The sequence below is a fragment of the Phoxinus phoxinus genome, assembly GCF_949152265.1.
Source record: "Phoxinus phoxinus genome assembly, chromosome: 3".
NCBI lineage: Eukaryota > Metazoa > Chordata > Actinopteri > Cypriniformes > Leuciscidae > Phoxinus > Phoxinus phoxinus.
In genome coordinates this window covers 24,586,356-24,609,892 of record NC_136878.1, presented here as the reverse complement: position 1 = coordinate 24,609,892, position 23,537 = coordinate 24,586,356, and the positions used below count along the sequence as shown (strand labels likewise).

Sequence of the window (23,537 nt, the reverse complement as noted above, 5' to 3'; positions counted from 1 at the left end):
TCACTAAAGTAGCGGCAAGCTCCATCTTCACTTTTCTGTTCCTCTTCAGTTGTTTCATCATAACAGATACCCATTAACACTCTTTATGGATATTGTGTAACATTTATTTAAATTTAAAAAAACATTTATTTTTGCATTATTAAAACAGGGGTTCTTTTCTCAATTGGGACCAGGGCCCACTGGGACCTCAGCAATTTCAAAGGACAGCATGACTTGGTTATGTGTAGACTATTAAAATGTAGCCTACGTTTCTAATGTTTTTTAAAAAAATATTTAGCTATTTTGTGGGCCTAACTAAAGCCTATGCCATTTTCCATATAGACTGGAAAATTAAACCATTCTGTTGAATCGACAGGCATTAATACAATAATCGCAGAACGGGGTTTCCCCCCAGCTATTCAGAATGGCAAACAGCAATTTTGACATTCAGTCACTCGGTCAACACAAAATCCACAGCACCAATAGAGTGGTTTGATAAGTTCATTAATAGACTATATGTGTGGGTAGTAGTAGGCCTAAACATACTATGTCGTCTTCTACACAATGCGTTGATGCTTTTGTTCCACTTTCCGTTCACGAAATAGATGCAGAAGCTTCAAGAAGCCTCGTGCTGATATTTAGCTCGTGGGGGCGCTTCCGTGGATTCTGACCACACGAGGCTCCACTCATTTCTGCTGTAAGAGGTATGACTCATAATTCACAGATTACTCATCGGGAACCCTAATAAATGAAAATACTTTATGAGATTACTTATTTCCCTACTCCCCCATTGCTGATGTCGTCATATCGATATATACAGCATGTTTTGTCTTTATAGTGAACCCCAAATAATGAGTATTTCACAACATGTGAACTTTGTCGCTCTACTCACAGGAAGGTATAGCTAACTGTTTTTTTCAGCTACCTGCTTAGACATATTTGCATTACACTGCCATTTAGCCAAAAAAGCCCTCATAAATGGTCTTATAATGATTGTAAGCGTTGGAAATATACAGTCTTAAGGCTTTAGAGGCATTAAGCTTTATTTTTTATAGCCTATAGAGTCCTTAACTCCAATGGGTTTATCTAAATACATTGTTGATGTAACAAAATGTTTTTGCATATTTCGTTAATGCGAAATCCAACTAAAGATTTCCACAGGCACAAAGTTTAAGAGCTTGACATTTTTTGGGATAGGCCTATGCTAGGTTCATTTTGAGCTTTTCTCAGACATGTTCTTTGTTACCAGAAGTGCCTCATTCTGGACCTGGCCACATATATTGCATGCCTGTGTCTTGTAGGCTATCTGAAATTAAAAACTGCCCCGAATCACTATTGCAAAATAAAAACCCGAATTGTCTTTAGTTTTCACTGCCATCTACTGGTCTAATATGGCAGTGAATTAACATGCAGGGCTGGTCAACTACTACAGCAACTACAGCTCGAATCCTTGGATAAACTGTCTTATACCACGGGCTGTTTAAATACTCTATTCTGATTGCCTGGAAGGTGTGCAGTAAAACGGTTTGCAGGTAGTTCCACTGCAGGTAGTTCCAGTCAGTTTGATTACAGTTCGAAATTAATCCGCTACTATACACATTGGTAACCATAGTAACACAGTTACACTTGCAAACAGAGTGAGAGACACATATGAAAAAGTTTATTTAGGTAGGCTAAATGGATGATTTTTGCATATCGTTTAATTTGTATGGTGAATTTGGCAATTTTGAGAAATGGGCCCAGGCACAAGATGAAATAGAAGACACAAATAATTAACACCGGCAGAGCTAGATAAGGTCGAAGACGACAAAGATGAGGTAACGTTAACGTTAAATACGAAAAAGACAACTAAATGGGCAGTTAACACTTTCAGAGACTTTTTGCGCCAAAGACAGAACAATTGTGATTTCGAGAGCTAGCCTACTCTGCTTCTATTTTAAATGAAACATTGCGGGAGTTTTATGCCTATTTAAACAGCCCGTGGTATAACATCAATTCGTATAATGATGAGTAAAACAATCCCCTATCGAAATTTCCAACTGTTTTATTTTTTTGTTTTAATTTAATGCATTTCAATAAATGTAATGTGTCTTTATAGTAATCGTTAGAGACGCCGGTTTTATTTCACACTCTACATAATTCATTTAAATAAATGACACTAGTTCAAATAAAGATTGCCTTGTCACTCTCAGTGTTGCCTGTCATTAAATAATTTTAAAGCAACGAGGGGACTGTACGCACACAGGTAACTCACGCACGCATCTCTCTCCAGTAGGGGGCACAGTCCAACAAGAAAAAAAATAAAAGAACAACATGAATGAATAATAAATATTTCAGAATCCATGTTCATGTGACTCGTTGTACAGACAGTCAGATGTTCTTCCACTGAAGCTCAATGATCACCTCAAATCTGGAGAACATGATCATCAGGTTTTACACAAACTTTTGGAGTTCATTCAGTCATTAAAACAAAAGGGGACACATTAAATAATAAGACATTCTTAGATTGATTCTTGTTCATTTTTTAATTCAACTTGATGGTTGATTGTTTTAAATTAAAATATTACATTTGTAATTCAACATTTGGCACAATATAAATATACAACAAAACATAATATGTATATTGTTATTAAATATAGTAATAATGTTATCTGTGTTGTTTAAATAAAGAACATTGAAAAGCAAACTCTGACTAAACATTAAATCAAAATATTCTTTGACAAACAGTTTTTATTTTTTATTTTTTTAGCTTCTTTTACAAAAACCATGTAAGGCATTTACAGATACATATATGTGGACCAGATTCAAAGATGACATAAAAAAAAGACCAATGACAGCATCCAGACTGGTATACTGTATGTGAAACAGCAGAATAATTCCTTCCTTTCATGCCTCTCCTTCTTCTATAATACTTCAAAGTAATTTAAACTGAATTGAAGAGCCTTCATCTTCTGAACTGAGGGATCTTTTTTTAAATAAATCACTTTTCTTTAGAGACACCATTTCCAAAATCACAATCACAAAAGGGACCCTGAACAGTTCTTACAGTCATCTGATGTATGATCTGGTATGTACTTGGTGCTCAGCTGTCCAGTGAGTGTCTTAATTCGCTTGTAGTCGCCGTTGTCCTTGAGGAGATTTAGGATTCAGGCAGACTTTTATAGGAGGTTTCTTCAAAGTCACACTGTAGGCAAAATATGGAGTATTTAGTTTACACTGATCAAATCAATGATCACACATTGTTTAACACACACAAACATAATAAAACAAATTCATTACACAATCTCAGTGGTGTCACAGAATGCACTTGGTTTGTGCACTTTCGATTCCTTGATGTTTCCAGGCCGCAGACTGTCATATGTTCTGGTGCATAAGCATCGCTTGCTTCTGAACATCCGATGGCCTAGAGCAGAAATATCAATGAAAAACTAGATAATAAAACTACATGCTACCCTATCTGGATGTTGTTACTCAAGTCTGAAATATCTAACTCAATCTTTAGGTGACCTGTTTGCCTGCTTGTATGCCAAAAGCAATAAAGTAAAGTAGTAAAGTAATAAAACTTGCACTCATAAAGCATGTAGTACATGTAGTAGGCTAAGTAGGCTTAATGTCATGACATTATGCTGAAAAGATAAGATGTGAAAAAGCTCTTACCCTCAGTGAAAGCCATGCAGATCAGGAAGACCAATGACAGGAGGAAGATGGTCCGGCTCATGCTTGACCAAGATGTGATACAAGATGTGAATGTGAATCTAAGTTTATATAGCCTACCTTGGTAATTCCCTTTCATTTTCATTGTCAAAAATGACATCATCCTGGCGTAATGCTGCCAAGTCATAACAACCCTAAATTGAAGAACTTAAAAATAACTTACAAAATTTTTTTTTTTTTTTAAATAATTTAACAAATCAATGTTTTAATACAATAATGCATGTACAAAATGCATGTTTTCTTTAAAAAGAACACTTTATCTTAAAATGTGTGCATATTTTTCATGGTAATTTGAATCTGTTATTTTATAATTTTTCCTGTATATTATTTTCTTAAAGCTTTTGCACAGTGATTTTGTAAGACATATTTTGTTGATCCCGGAACAACATTCCTGTCTGAAAATAGTCCTATCCCTACCACTAACCCTACCCATAAATTATCCCTATAAAATCAGAGGAAAATGATAGGTGAATAACACTGATGTAAAAGCACCTAACCCTTAGGTTATAAGCCTAAACTTACATAAAACTTGTCCCTCAAATCTGACTGGTTGATTGGAATATTATTCCAGGATCAATAACATGAAATCACATTCACCACTCCATGACAATGTACAAAACAATCGGCCCAGACTAACTGCAATCATATTGCAGCAATATTAATACACGCGTGCCAGTGCTTTGAGGTTATTTTTACCACACAACCGAAAAACGAGATGCAAGATGTCGTTAGTTGCATTTGTGTGAAACAAAAGAGAGCAAGTCCACGGTGTGATACGAGAGTAGCGCCATTTTCTGTTACCCCGATGAGCGGGCTGTCAAACAGACCATAGACAAATATTCAGAATAGACATCAAGATACTTCAACAGAATAATAATTTGCATTTGATTTAATTTCACCATCAGTAGGCTACTGTTCAACATGTTAGAAATCTTTAATAGCCTAGGCTAACTCTTCTGTCACGGTAAGGTATCAAGAGTATATTACTCAGCAAAGTTTTCAACCTGCTCGTCTAATTTGGACACGTTCCAAGCTATTGTGTGTGTACCTTGCCTAAGTGAGATCAAGGGATTTCCCTTATTTCCCCATTTTTCATTTACGAATGTGTCGTAAGCAGCTGAGAATGGAAAGTTAAGGGGTTTTACCCCATAATGGTTTTTTGCATTCCAACACTTAGCCTACTGAGTCGTGACTTAACTAGAATTTCCAGATTGACTGATTTCCCCCCCCCCCCTCCTCATTTTTTATAATGTAATCACATTATTAACTTTTTTTCTTCTTCTTTTAAATCAAAGCTAATTTGTTGTCTGAGTCCTGAGGCACATCAGATTTAGCCTACGCCTGACGACAGGTGTTCTGACGGAACACCATACCCATCAGAATGGGATGCCTTCGGTTAATCCGCATGCGCAGCAGTGAAATTTGTGAAATTGCGCATGCGTTAAATTTAAACCATAATTAGCACACCTAAGATTACAAGCAGTAAGTGTTGCTGTATTATATCGCATATTATATACACATTACCTAATTGCATGCCTTGTACAATCACAAGAAATGTTGACAGACGTTTTCAATATATAATTTTTTAGCAAGTGGAGTTATAAACTGTATTTGTATTAAACCAGGGGCTATCAAAACAGCATACCCCTTTATAAACTGTATTTGTATTAAACCAGGGGCTATCAAAACAGCATACCCCTTTATAAACTGTATTTGTATTAAACCAGGGGCTATCAAGTAGGCTAAATTGACAGTCCCCGCTATAAAACTCAACTTCCGGTATGCTATTCTGACAAAGTATGCAACATCGACAGAACACCGGCCGCTCCTTCCTCTGCTCCCTCGACATCTACTCTGGATAGTGTTCATGAGAAATGGAGACCTTCAGATTTGTAACTGTGCCCACATTGATATTTTTAGAGCAGTGATCAGTAGGACAGGAAAATGCGAGGTGTTCCTGTGTTTGCTGTAGCATTTTGACGACACGGTGGCCACATGACCCGAGACTCCCTCTACAAAGAAAGTACTTCTGAGAAATGCTCTGCTTTATAGTAAACGGGCAGTATGAGCTCGCTCATACTTTCAGAGAAAGAGAGAGAAAATATTTAATTGCATGTATAATGTTCAAGCCAGAAGTGTGTCTGCCATCAAAGTCCTGTACTGTAAAAGTATTTTCACTTTAGTATTTGTTTCATGCATGTGCTTTAATACATTTGAAGTTTTATGTGAGACATTAAAGTGAAACTGATATTGTAAATGTTTGATTCTCTGGGAAAGTAGCCTACATGACGTGACTGACTTGATCTCAAAATTCCCTTTTCAGAGCATATCTGTCATTGTGAGAATATAGGGTAAGAAAATGGAAGAAACATATTTTCTATATACAATATATACTGCTTGAACTATATTTTAACAAAGAAAAACATGAGACTGTGTGTGATATATATGTATAATCACAGCATTTAAATTAAACTGTATAAATTGTGACTACAGCTTTTCAGGCATAATGTATGAAAGCAGATGATTTTTTGAGATCCAATTACTGATTTGAAGATGAATCATCATGTGGCTCCTCCGTGGATCAGGACTTTGGCTCTATGCTTGATTCATACTGCGGGCTTCTGTGTGTTCTGTGTGTTCAGCAGACACAAATGATAGTACGTTTTTCCTTGCATTCATTTCTATTAGAGAGCATCATACCGTGCAGGCCTTAGGTTTGTGTTTTTAAATTAAAGGGATACTTCACCCAAAAATTAAAATAAGCCCATGATTTACTTACCCTCAAGTCATCCTATAGGTGTATATGACATTCTTCTTTCAGACGAATACAATCAGAGTTATATTAAAATATGTCCTGGCTCTTCCAAGCTTTATAATTCTGTTTTGAAGTCCATAAAAGTGCTCCACACGGCTCTGGGGGGTTAATGGTAAATGGACTGCATTTATTAAGTGCTTTCACAGACCCAATGGCCTCCAAAGCGCTTTACATGTTGCCTCACATTCACCCATTCATACACCGACGGTGGGGTCAGCCGTACAAGGCGCCATCCAGCTCGTCGGGAGCAGCTGGGGTTAGGTGTCTTGCTCATGGACACCTCGACACTTGGTCAGGTGGAACCGGGGATTGAACCACCAACCTTCCGGTTTGTAGACAACCTACATGAACCACTGAAGCCCCGATAATAAAGGCCTTCTCAAGCGAAGCGTTGGTGTGAGAAAAGTATTCATATTTAAACCTTTATAAAGTAAAATAACTAGCTCCCGGCCAAACGAACATACGGATTCGATTTAAGTCTAAACCATCTTAAGGCCATCACTTTCATGATGGATAGGTAGGTGCACTTTTATGGACTTCAAAACAGAAACAGCCCTTCACTGCCATTATAAAGCTTGGAAGAGCCAGGACATTTTTTATTATAACTCTGTATTCGTCTGAAAGAATAATGGCATATACAGGATGACTTGAGGGTGAGTAAATCATGGCCTAATTTTCATTTTTGGGTGAACTATCCCTTTAAGGAATTAAGTACATTTATGTCCTTACCTCTTTTTAATGGCTTTCCGTATATACTTCTTGGTAAATTTTGACCCTGGATTCAAGCATTTCTTCCCTGCACCTCTTATTAGAGTGATACTTCACAAACATGCAAAGACACAGAAAAGTGTTATAGAGAAAAGGCATATACATTCACTGTATGTATATACAATACATATATTCAACCTTCTCGAATTGCCTTTCGAGAGACTTTATTCATCCCTTTATTAGCACAAAACATATGCCCTTTGTATCCCCGGTTTGGCCTAAAACAATCCAGTGTTCATTCAGATCAGTTTTAGAATTCATATTTCAAAGTATCACAGTATGATAGGAGCACACAAATATAATTTTAATGTGGAAAAAAACCATAAAACATTTATAGAGCAAGCTCACTACGAGGTGACAGCCAAGAACAATGAACGCTACAGCAGTTTTCATTTTGTTTTTGATCTTGTATGACTGTTCAAATGTCTGTGCGGATATTATGAATAAAGTGACTTTCAGCAGCTCTATTTTTATACTGCCAAGGTCACTTTTTGTTTCATTAGAGCTTCCGCCATCTGTAACGAGAAACTGAAGCTTGTAAAGAGAAGCTTTGTCACAAGGCAATTGTTTATAAATGCAATATATGGAAGATTATGTGGATGTCAGGTTTTGGGTAGGTGGAAGTAGCGAGGACTCAAGTGCAGAGAAATAAGGCTTTTATTAATCAAAAATTAAAACAAAACCTACACCGAGTGGAAAACCAAGACCAACTTGACCTAGGCTGGACTTGGCAACAGGATCTAGGCAGGACACAAGTGATACATTCAACGACAAAACAGCACAGGACTGCAAACACAGGGAGAATAAATAGGGAGAACAAACAAAGGAGGTAACGATGGAGGACAGGTGGGGCAAATTAATCAATCAGGTAACGAGGGAGGAAGTGACAGAACCCTGACAATGGATCATTCCAGCTTTGATGTCTTAGTAAAATAGGCCTTTCCAGTAACCTTTTATTAAGACATTAATGTTCAAGCTGGAATGATCCATAATCTTCCATATATTCCACTGATTATGTACACGCCACATCAATTAAAATACTTTATTCCCATAATGCTCATTATATTTTCCCAAAGATGCTTCAAAGAGACTGTGGGCCTTAAATGTCAAGGAGAAAACATATAGCAAAAGTGATCAGGCAAAGTATTGATCCCCAGCAGCGATCCTCCAATAATGAGATATGGCATATGTTGAAATGTTAAATGTGAAAATTTAAATGTTAAGTGTATAATGTCCAGTGATGCAAACTTCTTAACTTAAATACTTAACTTATCCTTTTGTGTTGCACATAAGAAAGAATAGTATATGAGCTTGGATCAAAGAGTAAATGATGACAGAAGCTTCATTTAATGGGAACTGAGCTTTTAATATTCTGAAACTCTCAATAGGGTTTGTGTGCTGCATTCAGTTGCTTAACAGAAAATATATGGAAATATATGGATATAGAGGACAATGCATTTCTAGACAAACATTTTATACTATATATAGATTTCAAAGGGCAAAACACAGCGCCCCTGAACAAGTCACTATACTGTAAGTGTTCCCTGATAAATGAATAGTACAGGTATATTGAAACTGATGCACTTTACATAACAGAAAAACTCACCCAAAGCGATAAAAAGCCATTACACTACTATAATATTTTGAATATAATACTTATTGATTTAATTTTACTGCATACATCTTACAGGTCAATCAATGTGGTAACATATCTCCTTAATTACTGTCTAGCCAGAGGAGAACTGGCCCTCTGATATTGACTGTTTCTCCCAAGTTTTATTCCCCCCCCCCTCAGTTATCCATTAAAAAGTATTATTCCATGACTTTCAATTAACTCCTCAGGTAAACTGCGTAATTTAACCCTGTCCTTTACCCATAATTTAACCAGTTTCATTCTCATCACCAAATAGTAATTAGGCTTGTCATTACACCAAATTGTTATAAATTGAACAAAGCCTCACGGGATTTATAATTCTCATCACATAACGCATGAATTAACCAATCGTATACCCAACCTTACCTAGATATAGTATACTTTCGTTTAGCGGTAAGCAAACCTCAAGTGTTGAGCTGTAATCTGCTAAATGTGACTATAATAAGGCATGAAGATATTATACAATTTAACGTCATGCTTTTCTGTAAAGCTGCTTTGAAACAATGTGTATTGTGAAAAGCACTATATAAATGAACTTTACTCACATAACAATACAAGAAGACGTATTACTACTTTCTCTATTTCCTGCCACCATCTTCTCTACCTTCTTCAGCAGCTCTGAAACCTGAGGTCTACTTCCAGTCTCACTGATATTGAGGGCATGGAACCAATTTCCACATTTTTCCACAAGGAATTTATGCTTTTCAATCTTTAGCTTTTCATGTTCATCAGAAACAGTGAGAACGAGCATGAGCCTCTCCCAGCAACTTTCCTCAAAAACATCCTTCATGTTTTTCACTATCTCGCTCTCATCTTTAATAAACTGATTTGCTGGTATGATTAGGAGGAAAGCATAAGGACCAGGTGAAGCTAGACGGGTACAGAATTTTATGTTTTGTTTCATTTTCTCCAGGGAGAACCCAGAGCCGAACCAGTCAGGAGTGTTGATCACAGCCACCGGTCTCTCATCCGCCACTCCATTCTCTGCTGTGATCATCTTCAGGGCGGCTGAAGAGGCATTGACCTGACTCTCTTCTCTGCCAAATATCATGTGTGCTACTGCAGTCTTCTCAGATCCAGGCATGCCCAGCAGGACAAGCATCAGTTCTGTCTCACCTGGAAAAAGATTGAGTGATTGGGAGTTCAAGCCAAATTGTCAATTTGACCCTCATAGAACAACAACAATTTCTGAGTTAATCTACTGAAAACATTTCTGAAAATCAATTACTGTCACAGTTACATTCCTCAAATGTGTCTCCCTGTCTGTGTTTCCCGCCACTGATCTATCACCATGGACACTAATCACTTTCATCACAGCTGCTTGTGGTTTGTTAATCATCATGTGTATTTAAGTTCCTGTCTGTGTTCTGTCTAGGGTCCGGTATTGTTTGTGTTACCTGGTGTGTGCGCGTGTACCTTCATCTTCTGGAATAAACCCACTATTGTTTGGATCTCTGCGACTTTGTGAACTCCTTTGAATTTGCCCCACGCAGCACAGTGACAATTACTTATATTAGAAAAATCTTTATAGTATAAGATATCTTATGTACATAAGAAAATTATACTCACAGACATATGCTTTTTTAGGCATTTCGGTCTCTGCTCGTCTATCCTATTGTGTCAGAAATGAGTGATACAAAAGATATTTGGTAACAGAACATGAACTTTGTTTTTATGCTTGCAGCCAACTTTAGCATTATCTGTTTTGCACTTGCTTAATCATCACTTTAAGTAACGCATGTATTTCAAGGGTCTTTTATCTATTTCGCTATATGTAAAGTGATTGTAAACCACAGAAAGTAAATTACAATTTATGCCACACAACTGTTAATAAGCTGTTGTCTTGAGAGGCTCACAATAGGCTTTGCAAGGGAACGCAAATACCTTTGCGAGCGAACGCAAAAGTTTTGCGAGGGAATGCAAAGTTTCTGATGGGAACACAAATGTTTTGCAAGGGAACTGTATCTTTTTTTTCTCCCATCCCAAACTTTTCCCACCAACATGTCCCTTTAGGGGCTCCGTAGAAATGAGACTGGCCGGAGAGATCATATAAGGAAGAATTAGTATTATTTATTACAGTAGTAATTATATTACATTTAACTATGTTTTTAATGCACAGTGGACTATCTCTAATTATATTTTTGTGACTAATTTCTATTATTTACCCTAAACTATACATTAAAAAAAATAAAATACTTCACGCTATTTAATTTGTATAATTTATCCTGAAGAACTGGATACCTCTGGCTGCAGCCATTGCTTAATTCCTTCCAGAGCTTCATTATTCCTCACACACTTCAGGAATCCTTCATCCTCGTTGAACAGAAGGTCGATTGTGAGTGTATTCCTTCTGGTCACATATCTGCTGCTGTCTGATACAATCTTCTCTGGGTCAAATGTGTGATGCAGCACCATGAAGACAGCTGGTTTAGACTCTATTGAAATGAAGGGCATATTTGTTATATTACTAAAATGAGTTAGAATCAGATAAATCACTGATGATGATACAAAATACTACATGCACATGTGTAGCAACTCATAATGTAATAGTCTTTTTGTTACTGTCTATGGTAATAACTATTACACGGCTCTGTGGTATACTTGATTCTGATACTTTATACTGATACTGATACTTGTCAATTGTGCCATCCAGCGGTATGTTGTTCCCTGATAACAACCGGTAAAAACTGACAACACAGTAAAAACCCCTTCAGGGTGATGCAAGACCCATCCGTTTTATGTCAGAGTCCTGATCACCCTATCGGGGTTTATTATAACAACCGGCTGAATGTACGTTATCCCTTACATAATATAATAACTGCACATCATGGGTATTAGTAATAAAATCCTTATTACATTATGAGGTCAACATATTATTATAACATTAATAGTGTAATACCGTATTATATTATTATTGTTATAATATGTTGACCTCATAATGTAATAAGGATATTCCAAAGTAATAAGGATTTTTCACATTATGTGATTATGTGTCACCTTAGTGATACCTTTAAAAAATAAGCCCCATGGCTCTTGTAGTAGTGTGCAACCAAGATGATGTCTGACAAATCGTACAAAAACAGCTAAGATTTATTTGGAGTTAATCAGAGTCACTTCAGGTGAACAGGCGTGTACTATTGCGCATGAACTTGATGATTCGTTCATTCTGTTAAGTAAATTTTTTTCAGTAACATTGCATAGATTGTGATTTCACTTTAAAGGTACGAAAGTTCTGATTTAATTTTTGTTGTTTTAACAGACTTTTAACAGACTTTTTAGAATCACATGATTGTAAGTTGTAGCCTACTGTATTTTTTGACATGCCCTCTGATGTACATTCAGGCTTTGTTTTGCTGTAACTTGAATTAAAGTGAAGAAATGTTTGCTTAACTGGCACTCCGTGCCGCCTTGGCTGAAGCAGATGACGTGACCTATCACACACACACACACACACACACACCTCGTTGCTATAGATACTGAGTTTTTACAACATTTGTACACAGTGTTAGTATTTAACAATGTTTGTCATTTAACAGTATATGTATACCCATGTACAGGTCCTTCTCAAAAAATTTGCATATTGTGATAAAGTTCATTATTGTCCATAATGTAATGATAAAAATTTAACTTTCATATATTTTAGATTCATTGCACACCAACTGAAATATTTCAGGTCTTTTATTGTTTTAATACTGATGATTTTGGCATACAGCTCATGAAAACCCCAAATTCCTATCTCAAAAAATTAGCATATTGTGACGAGCGTCCTGGTATCTCATCAGCGTCGCCCTGGAGACGGAGGCAGAACACCTGCACTTCCTCGTTACCGGCTGATCAGTCCCAGCTGCAGCTCGTCAGCCGGAAGCATTATAAGCCCAGCAGTTCTTGCCACAGAGAGTTCGACCTCCAGAAAGACTGCAGCTAATCTCTCTCTCTCTCTCAATCAATCCCTGTAGACAGCAGCGTGTGACCGGATAGCCGCCATCGAGCACGAGCACCCTGCACAAGGATCAAGGCGGAGAGCACAGACTGCACCAGCGCACTTCTACACCTGTTTGTCACCTTTTCACCATTTGTGTGTCAATAAATCCACCCTCTGGGCATTTATTGAAACAGTCCTTGTCGTGTGATTCTTCACCCCGTGACAATATCATGAAAAGGTTCTCTACACGAGCTATTAACCTAATCATCTGAATCAACTAATTAACTCTAAACACCTGCAAAAGATTCCTGAGGCTTTTAAAAACTCCCAGCCTGGTTCATTACTCAAAACCGCAATCATGGGTAAGACTGCCGACCTGACTGCTGTCCAGAAGGCCATCATTGACACCCTCAAGCAAGAGGGTAAGACAGAAAGAAATTTCTGAACGAATAGGCTGTTCCCAGAGTGCTGTATCAAGGCACCTCAGTGGGAAGTCTGTGGGAAGGAAAAAGTGTGGCAAAAAATGCTGCACAACAAGAAGAGGTGACCGGACCCTGAGGAAGATTGTGGAGAAGGACCGATTCCAGACCTTGGGGGACCTGCGGAAGCAGTGGACTGAGTCTGGAGTAGAAACATCCAGAGCCACCGTGCACAGGCGTGTGCAGGAAATGGGCTACAGGTGCCGCATTCCCCAGGTCAAGCCACTTTTGAACCAGAAACAGCGAAGAGAAGCAGCACTGGACTGTTGCTCAGTGGTCCAAAGTACTTTTTTCGGATGAAAGCAAATTTTGCATGTCATTTGAAAATCAAGGTGGCAGAGTCTGGAGGAAGACTGGGGAGAAGGAAATGCCAAAATGCCTGAAGTCCAGTGTCAAGTACCCACAGTCAGTGATGGTCTGGGGTGCCATGTCAGCTGCTGGTGTTGGTCCACTGTGTTTTATCAAGGGCAGGGTCAATGCAGATAGCTATCAGGGGATTTTGGAGCACTACATGCTTCCATCTGCTGAAAAGCTTTATGGAGATGAAGATTTCATTTTTCAGCACGACCTGGCACCTGCTCACAGTGCCAAAACCACTGGTAAATGGTTTACTGACCATGGTATTACTGTGCTCAATTGGCCTGCCAACTCTCCTGACCTGAGCCCCATAGAGAATCTGTGGGATATTATGAAGAGAAAGTTGAGAGACGCAAGACCAACACTCTGGATGAGCTTAAGGCCGCTATCGAAGCATCCTGGGCCTCCATAACACCTCAGCAGTGCCACAGACTGATTGCCTCCATGCCACGCTGCATTGAAGCAGTCATTTCTGCAAAAGGATTCCCGACCAAGTATTGAGTGCATAACTGAACATAATTATTTGAAGGTTGACTTTTTTTGTATGAAAAACCCTTTTCTTTTATTGGTCGGATGAAATATGCTAATTTTTTGAGATAGGAATTTGGGGTTTTCATGAGCTGTAGCCTATGCCAAAATCATCAGTATTAAAACAATAAAAGACCTGAAATATTTCAGTTGGTGTGCAATGAATCTAAAATATATGAAAGTTACATTTTTATCACTACATTATGGACAATAATGAACTTTATCACAATATGCTAATTTTTTGAGAAGGACCTATATATGAGAAGTAGTAGTATAATAATAATAATATTAGTAGTAGTATTATATATATATATATAAGTAATCTAATGGATTTTGTAGGCAGGGTAAAACAGGATTTAGACTTTTAAAATGTACTGTAAAGGAATACCAATGCTTTGTTTAATAATAATAACAATTGCATGAATATTTAAATATGTTGCATTTCGCAGGTTTAAGAAGTTTTGATCAAATTATTACATTATAAACATTTTATTACAACAATAATGGAATACTTATTATATTATGTGCAGTTATTACAAGGAGCCTTGTATGGTGAAACAAAAGGTGGAAGTAATAAGATTATGGAATCGTTTTATAAAATTACCTGAAGACAGACTTACTCTGAAAGTTTTTGATCGGGATAAAGCTCACAATTATCCTTGGTCAATGGAGGTCCTTGGAATACTTTCATCAGTAAAAGCACAGTATATATTTACAAATACTTTACAAGGTGATAAATCTCAGGTCAGGCAGTTGTTGTTTAATTCTTATAAAGAGCAATGGCAATGGCAGGTGTTAAATAAGCCCAAATTGAGAAGTTATGTTCACTTTAAAAATGACTACTCCACAGAGCCTTATGTCAAATGTTGGTTAACTAGATTACAGGGGTCTTTGTGTGCCCAGCTCAGAGCTGGGGTGTTGCTCTTGCAGATCGAGGTGGGGCGCTACAAAGGTGTCCCAGAAGAGGACAGATTATGTGTTTTGTGTGATTTAATGGTTGTTGAGGATGAATGGCATTTTTTGTTTGTTTTTGCCCGTTATATCATGATTTAAGAATGGGTATGTTTGAGAGAATTCAATATAAAAAGCCTGATTTGTTTTGGATGACGGATGGGGATATGTTGAATTGGCTCTTTGAAAATGAAATCTATAGTTTGGCCAGATATGTGGAAAAGGCGTGGAAACTTAGGCAAAGGAATTTATATCCTGACCTAAATTGACGGTGTCTTGTCTTGTTTTTGGTTGTTTATATTGTGAAAATGATGGTAATGTATTGTGTATGATGGTCATCTTCCTATGTTCTTTGTTTAATGGTCATCTTTGTGTATTATGTTTGTTTTATGTCATTAGTGTCTTTTAAGCCTATTTGGGCTGGGCATGTAAGTGCAAGACACTTTAATAAAAAATAAAAAATAAAAATAATCATAATAATAATCATAATATTACATTTTGAGTTGCTACAAGATGCATTACATTAAGAGTAGGCTACATTACCTGAGCGGGCATTAAGTTCATTCACTGCAGCATCAATGTCAGTTCCTGTCCTAGAAACAATAATGCTGACAACCAAAAGGACATCACAGTCTGCTACGTTGAACACCTCCTGTAGACCTGATATTTGCTGAAGGGCATTTCTTATGATGTCCTCTTGAGGCTTCAAATTCTTCCCAGGTAAAAGGATGAAATATTTATTTCCTTCAAGGGAAATAAAACTATTGGTTAATGTAATTTAATTCAGATAAGGCATCTCAAACAATAAAGTCATCCAGTTTATTTATTATTTTTTAACAATCTTTAGAAGTCTGTCTTTAGAAAAGGGCACAGAATTTAGTTATTATTACCAGTAATCGTAGGAAGTTCATCTCTGGGTTCTTCTATCATTGCCACATTAATCCAGTCATCTCCACTAGTATCAGCTTTCAGCTCCATTTTAAGTTTAATTCTGAAATTGACAGCACACAAACTACTAATAGCCTATGCTTGATCATCATTTTCATTGTGTAGCTAGCCTATATCTTTATTTAGATATTTTATCTAGATTTTTCTAAACTAACCAAGACTATTTGTTTAACTATCTGTTATATATTTTAATTTTATTTTCATAATCTGGGTTGTGTTCTTGGTTAAAACGTTCAAATCTACACATAAAAATAATTCCTGAGATTCACCCATGTGACGTCAGTGCGCTAAATCTTTTGAAGACAATGTCCACCCAATAGATGTCGCTAAACTATAATAAAATAGATTGCCTTTTTACAGAGTCCAAATATCAGCGAAGTCACAGCAAACTAAATAGATGCGTTTAATAGATGCGTTGTAGTGCAGAAATGCATGGTTGCATTTTGAATTAGCAAGCTAAGGCCTTCAGAAATACTAAAATGTGTCGAGATATCTAGGCTACAGTAGCCTACATATAGCTGACATTCATGCATAAATTGCCACAACAGTTTATCAAACGTGTAGCCTAATTTAGGCTATTCGGAAAAATAAGTCTAAAATGCGGCACAGTTCAGTTCTATGATCAGATGTGTTTCTTGTTGCTCTGCTGCTACTCACCCGAACAGCTCTCCGTCCTCTCTGTCTTCTAACAATAGCCTACGATCTTTCCGTTTCGTTTAAATGTTCAGACCGGTCATCATGTTCTTGTTTCTCTTTCACTTTTATCTGTTCGAGATAGGCCTGCTTTTTTCTTTCTTTCTTAGTGTTTCACTTTTCAAAATTTTCCCGACATACTTTTGGGATAGCCTAGTGTTCTTTTATAGCTATATTAGGCCTACATTATATTATATTACAAGCTTGCGTTTGATCTAGTCCTATGAATTTTGTTCTATTCCTTAACCCAGTTAGCCTGGCACCGCCCTCCTACGTACTTCCGCTCGATTTCATTTCTCTTCAGTACTTAGGCTGCATTCCAAACCGCATACTTCCCTACTATTTAGTATGGGAAAAAGAGTAGGCGAGCGAAAAAGTAGGCTTGTTTGAGATGAGCAAAATCTGCGCAGAACCGATCACCGGTGATCACCGCGAGATGCATGCCGGTTAGAAATGTGTCCGACTGCGTTCCGCCTGGCTCTAATGTCATGCTGACGTATGTCAAAAATCTCTCGCGAGCGCAAGGCACACCTGTCGGATTCTGCAGTTGCGCGCAGTTGCTCACCACCGACTGCGCGGATCAAAAGCATGATGGGAAACGACTTGCTGACGACACAGCTTAATGCTCATTGGTTTAAACAACCATGATGTATTGTTCTCTTTTAAAATGTTTGATATTAAAACTCTGATATCATGTTTTATGTGTATGATCTGTGAATATTCCCAAACTCTCTGACAGTGCGATCTCTATATGGATTATGTGATTATGTAATTAAAAAATATATATAGGCTATATAAACACATGTATTAAAGAAAAAAAAAAGATTGATAAACACGTATTTGGAATGGGATTATATAGCCTAACAAGTGATTTGGGTGTCTTGTTCATTATATTTATTTTCATATTTAAGCAACAGAACTTAAATTACATCCAGTTTATTAGCAACACTGTGCACGAGCGTGAATCCCGCGATATCCATCTTTGATCTCACAGGTGTCAGATCCACTGTGAGAAGAGAGATCTGTCCGGCTTGCCTGCACTTTTTTCACTCCTCCCCTCACTGCAGCCGCCTACTCTCGACTACACTTCAGGCGAGGCAAGGCGCATCTCAAACAAGCCTAGTATGTATGAATCCAAAAGAGTAGGCGAGAATTACCTGGGTGACGTACTAATTATCGCGAGATTCGGACTTAAGTGCGAATATGCCTACTTTCCTACTATATAGTAGGCGAAAACAGTAGGCTACGTGAAGGAAGCAGTACGTTCCAAACATCAGTATTCATAAAAGAGTAGGTGAGAAGTTCCCGGATGGCTTACTGCTTCCAGCCAGATTTTTGAGTGCTCAACCGATGGATACTCTTCTATTCCAGGAGGCCACGCGAGGGGATACGTCATTATCAAACATCACGGAGATCAGCGACGCGCGGGGTTTCAAATGTGAGTAAACACGGTTCCTTGTGTTAAAATTGCATGTGTTAAACTACTATAGAGTAAACGTTTTAACTGTTGAAGGTGTAAAGGAGTTAGACAGTATAGTATGATTGTGATTTGGCTGTAAAAACACGTTTTATTATGTATAACGTTAGCTCTAGCTGACAGGAGCTCCAGTAAGGACACGTAAGTTAAGTTACGTCTCTAACGTGGATTTACATAAACCATAAACATCTTAAAGACGCTTATTTTAAACGTCTATTTACATCTGACAGGAACATATTTTATAAGTATTGCAGAAGAGCACATCACAACATGAAATATACATCTGAGTGATATGTGTGCTATTATGTAGAACATATCTATAAAGTAACTAAACATAAGTTATCTATTTTATTTGTCCATTAGTACTGTTGATAAATTGAGGAACATGTATGTTGGATAAAAAGTTAAAACAACCTCAACATGTAAATGTAGTGTTGAGCTCATACATCACAGAGGTTTTGGGAGTCTTGTCTGGATGTTGCAGGGACAGAAGAACAGATGTTTATCCGGTGGAGAGAGGCTCATGAAGCTGAAGGCTGTCATCAAAGGCTTTGAGTGAGTATACTACAGAAATTAATAATAATTTAAATATTAAGTTGTAGTTTATTTTAATTATTGTAATTTCAAACAGAGCTATTACAGCACCTTTCTGATTCTTGATTTCTGTGCATTTGCTGCACAGCTGTTGTGGTGGAGCAGGACCTGCAAGGAAAGATGATGGCGGCATTTGTGGAAAAAAAGCGTTCTTGTCTGCTAAATAATACTGAAATCAAATGACATTGTGCTGTTAAAACTACTGCTTTTGTGTTATGTTTGTGCATTTTTGTAGGATCTGAAATGTCAGCAGACTGGTGTGAGCACTGAGGATGAGGAGCACAGAGCTGAACAACATGTAAAACCATGTTCCTACAAAAGTACACAAGGAAATCAAAGCCATTTGTTGTTTAGCAGCCAGGACTCGGGGCTTCCGAACACCAGGCTAAAGTTTCCGTCCAAAATGTCACGGTCATCGTGAACGCCGAGCTGAGCAGCACGAACTCCTAACTTTTCTGCCTCTTTCACTTGGTCCTCCATTAGTGCAACAAGAGGGGACACGACAACAACTATAGGCTTAGCATCTCTATCCTTCGCCTTAGCCAACTCATTCACCACTAGCGGAGTGAGCTGGAAAATCAAACTTTTCCCGAACCCCGTGGGGAGGAGGGCCACAACATCATGGCCACCAACAAAACTCAGCAAACACTGTTCTTGCTCCGGTTTTAACTTCTGGATATTCGGCAGTGTTGCAACAACGGACCTAATGGCTTCGCTCGCATCTATCTCCGCAGCCATTACTGAACTACGACTCAAACTGGCGCTCTACATCAACGTCATCGTTCTCAGCCACTCCCTCTGTTCGTTGATTGGCCCGAACAAAAAACAACTTCTGGAAACCTAAGAATATACAGCGAGACCAGACTAAGGCCGTTTCTCAATACCAAGTACGCAAACTTCGGACTTGCGTCCTTGGTAGTTCAGACTTGCCAAGTTCGACTTAGGAGAACGAACTCCCGAGGACGAGAGGACGCAAGTCCGGTTATTCTGCAAATGGGACAGCGGCGTTCTTGATCGCGTCACTCAGCACGCTCTGGCTACTCCGGTTATCTCTTTATGTATATTTAATCAACAATAAAACGAAATATGGTATAAAACAACACTCTGCCTCTTTCCATTTAAAAAAAAAAATCTTAAACACATTAAATGGCCACACAAATGTGGTTCAGGCAACGTGTACATTGATTATCTTCACTGCATAACAACACGAAATAAAACGCAACCCTGCTTCTTTTTGCTTTCATTAAAAAATATATTAAACATTATTGAACATTAAAACTGACATTTAAAAAACAGACGGGGTTGTGTCATTTTATTTTATTATACATGTACAGTGAAGAGAATGTATAATAAAATTAATATAAAAAATATTATATATATTTTAAAATATATAGCCTAAAATAAAATTACACAACCCTGACTCTTTTTGTTAAATGTCCGTTTTAATGATCTGATATCCAGTATAAAAGTATAAGTAAATAAAAATAAATAAAGCAAACAATTCAGTCAAACATAAGTCAGCTTAAAATAGCCTATAACGTTAGCTCAAGTTAAATAGCCTAAATATATAAAATTATGAAACTTCACTTTTCCCTCAGCCAAAACGATTTGCCATGGAACAAATTATAGATTAATGAGACCAAAGATCGCCCGTTAGATATACACAAGACGAATTATATCTCATGTTTAACCGCTAGACTAGACACCAGAGCCAGCGGCAAACATCAGAAGCACTAGCCGAGGAAAAGCTGGTCCAGTCGGGGTTATTGAGCGCTGAGCGCCCGGTGATCGCCTGGATCTCACAACTCCGACAACGTCAGATACATTTTTCAAATAGGCGCTATCTTTATAAATAAACCACAGATTTAAGCTTTAAACAACTACATTCTCGACTGAAACACTCTTAGAATTACATTTCGTGACACAATAACAGTAGTATTTTGATATTACGCGGGTTTTCTCCTCTGCCATTGACGCTTGCTGGTGGGACGAGATGCATTCTGGGATACCCGTCTGTCTCAAGTCTGCACAAGTCACCTCGAGGGCCCTGTCCCAAATGGCGCACTTGATGTGGACTTTCGGTCTCGTGGACTTAAATTGCGCGTGCTCGCTGAGTCTACGAGTCCGTAGGCCGTCCCATTCATCATTTTAACGCTCTGAAGTGTGCTCAGCAGCGCCCCCTTTGTACCCTTGAAGCGGTCTTCCGCGAAGCCCGCATAGATGCAGGCTTCACGCACTTTAACTACCCAGGAATCCTTGCGAATTTGCGAAAGACCAATCAGACAACGAATGGGAGGAGCTTTGACTCATGTTAACATGGATGAGAAGAAAATATTTAAGTGTAAATATCATTATTTTTATAACCTATGTGTACATTTTGCCAGTTATTACCTACAGTTTATACAAACATTATGGTCATCAACCAGTGGTTGATGTCTCAAACATAAATATAAATATATATTTATATTTAATATAAACATAAATAGCGCACTGAATAATAGGCTACGATCGCATTATGCTTAATTAAATAAATATAACCGAATGTCAGGGCTTTACTGAGTCATATGTAAATGTAGAAATATAATATTTAAACAACAACCGGACCGTCTTCCTGTTTCCGGCGTGGCGATCGAGTCTGTCCCAAAAATACCTCTCAATGCGCCCTCGTGGACTCGCGCCAAGGGCCCTATAGGTCTGCACTACATGATGTCACCAAAGTGTGGACTCTGAGGAAGTCCACAAGTCCGGAGTGTGCCATTTGGGACAGGGCCTACATGCATCCTCGGTAAAAGGGGCGGATCAAGAACACATCCGGGGATTTGAACTGGACTTGGCTAGATGTGAACTTTTGAATTGGAACAGTACTTGGGCAGCGACTGATGACGTTTCACAAGTCCACAAGAACACAAGTACAGACAAGAACGCATATTGAGAAACGGCCTAAGTACTGAAGAGAAATGAAATCGAGCGGAAGTACGTAGCAGGGCGGTGCCAGGCTATAACCAAGGGGGTAATCCATCCGCCGGAAACTGAAGCCTCCGCAGGCGCCGCCATTGTAGCAGAACTTCACCTGCTGTTAGCATTCCATTGACTCCCATTCATTTTTGCGTCACTTTGACAGCGAATAACTTTACATCTGAGGCGTTCAAAGACTCCATTTGTCCATTATTTATTTCTAAAGAAACTCGACAATGTATAAAAGGCTCCATTACCTTGTACCTTACGTTATGGCCCCGTAGAAGCCGTTTTTGTAAAAATAGGCTAACGATTGCGTCATAACTCACACGACTCTCTGTCGCACTGTTGAGAAATTACCGTATAGACCGGCGTAGAAGCTCGCAGGCAATCGGGGGAACGTGGAGGCATTAAGTCCGATAAAGTGAAGGGAGTAGCCCACAGAGAGTGATAAAGTTGATCCTGTTGCTAGCTCATGGACAGCTAATGCTCACGCTCTCCGTCTCTGCGAGATTCGGAAGGGAATGATTCAGATTTCTCTCCGCACAGCTACTAGAAGACTGAAAACTGTCAGACACGTTGCTCACGTGTTCAAGCTCAGTTTGAGCCTGCGCAGTTCGCCTGGCGATCAGGAAGTGAGTGCTTCAAATGGGCTTCACTTTTCTCCGTTGAAGTCTATGGGGTCGCTGTGTCCATCTTATATACTGTCTATGGCTATAACCCAGTCCCAGTGGTTCTCAAACTTTTTAGAGTTAATTCTGCGTACCCCCACTCTTCAGTCACACCTTTTTCAGTAAGGGACAATATTTGCCCCCCTAAATCGATTTTTTTCAAGTGCATTTTTACCTTTACAAATACCTTTATAAAATAAATAATGATTTGAATAATAAAAAAAAAAGTTAAATAGATAAATATGCAATAATGGTAAAAACGAAGTGATGCTTTTAAATATTAAATTAAAACTGCCAGTAGGTGATGAGTCATCGAGTCATTCATTCAGTAACGAAGCAAGTGGCTGTATTTATGAATTAGCTAATCATTGAATCATTGACTCTAAAGATTCGTTCACAATCATTGCTGTGTGCTGCAGTTCTGCTGTGGCTTTCATTGGAGCTATTCATTTATTGTAAAAATACTGACAACTGTGTTGAAAATGAACATCACTTAATATTTCGTTTGTTGAACTGTTGTATAAAATCAATGTCACTTTTGCAATAGAGTGGATCTTCATATAATGTGATCATCATTAAACACAGGAACTCACACAGGGTATGTCTTTGTATCGAAGAGAGTTTGAATTATATCGATCTCCATGCACAGCCTGTGTCTATTTGTTCTTCATGCTAGTAAGTGCTAACTTAAATCCCTACAAAGGTAACGTAGCCTACATGGTTGAGAACGGCAGTAGGCCTATATAGCGCGATTTGCTGAGGCAGCATGCTGTAGGCCTACGAGACCTGTCATACACGCTGCTTAAATGCAGACAGTTTTGACCGCAAAAGATGAGGTCATTTGTCATGTATTTACAGCATTTAACCTGAGAGAAATGCATGCTCAGTTTAAATCTTATTTTAAGATGAGGTAACGTTAGTATCAACGTTAAAGGAACGGCAAAATTCAGCATTTAGTTCCCGCACCTTCTGTCACCTCACGGTTTGAGAACCACTGCCTTTACATATCTTTGTAAAGCAAAAAATTATAAT

General features: G+C 38.2%; 1 protein-coding gene and 1 long non-coding RNA gene across 2 annotated transcripts; one reads left to right on the top strand and one right to left on the bottom strand.

Moving 5' to 3' along the window:
- Nucleotides 1-9,059: 9,059 nt before the first annotated feature.
- Nucleotides 9,060-17,390, bottom strand: LOC306996380 (GTPase IMAP family member 8). The gene is made up of 6 exons (XM_079608801.1): nt 16,773-17,390; nt 16,058-16,158; nt 15,711-15,911; nt 11,172-11,365; nt 10,500-10,542; nt 9,060-10,046 (listed from the first exon to the last, which is right to left on the bottom strand). Exons 2-6 carry the CDS (start codon nt 16,143-16,145, stop codon nt 9,472-9,474), a joined length of 1,101 nt encoding a protein of 366 aa, XP_079464927.1. The 5' UTR covers nt 16,146-16,158; nt 16,773-17,390; the 3' UTR covers nt 9,060-9,471.
- Nucleotides 17,391-17,974: 584 nt separating this feature from the next.
- LOC306995429 lies at nt 17,975-22,889 on the top strand. Its single transcript, XR_013796849.1, has 3 exons — nt 17,975-18,246; nt 18,770-18,840; nt 18,968-22,889. It is a non-coding gene; the product is annotated as an uncharacterized lncRNA (long non-coding RNA).
- The last annotated feature ends 648 nt before the right edge of the window (nt 22,890-23,537 follow it).

What these genes read in the sequence shown, in the direction of transcription:
- LOC306996380 (XM_079608801.1), bottom strand. Translation starts at nt 16,145, where the DNA reads ATGGAGCTGAAAGCTGATACTAGTGGAGATGACTGGATTAATGTGGCA. An exon ending in TGAACTTAATGCCCGCTCAG is followed by an intron (nt 11,366 to 15,710) that starts GTAATGTAGCCT and finishes TCATTTCAATAG; the next exon opens with AGTCTAAACCAGCTGTCTTC. An exon ending in GCCTAAAAAAGCATATGTCT is followed by an intron (nt 10,047 to 10,499) that starts GTGAGTATAATT and finishes ATCTTTTTCCAG; the next exon opens with GTGAGACAGAACTGATGCTT.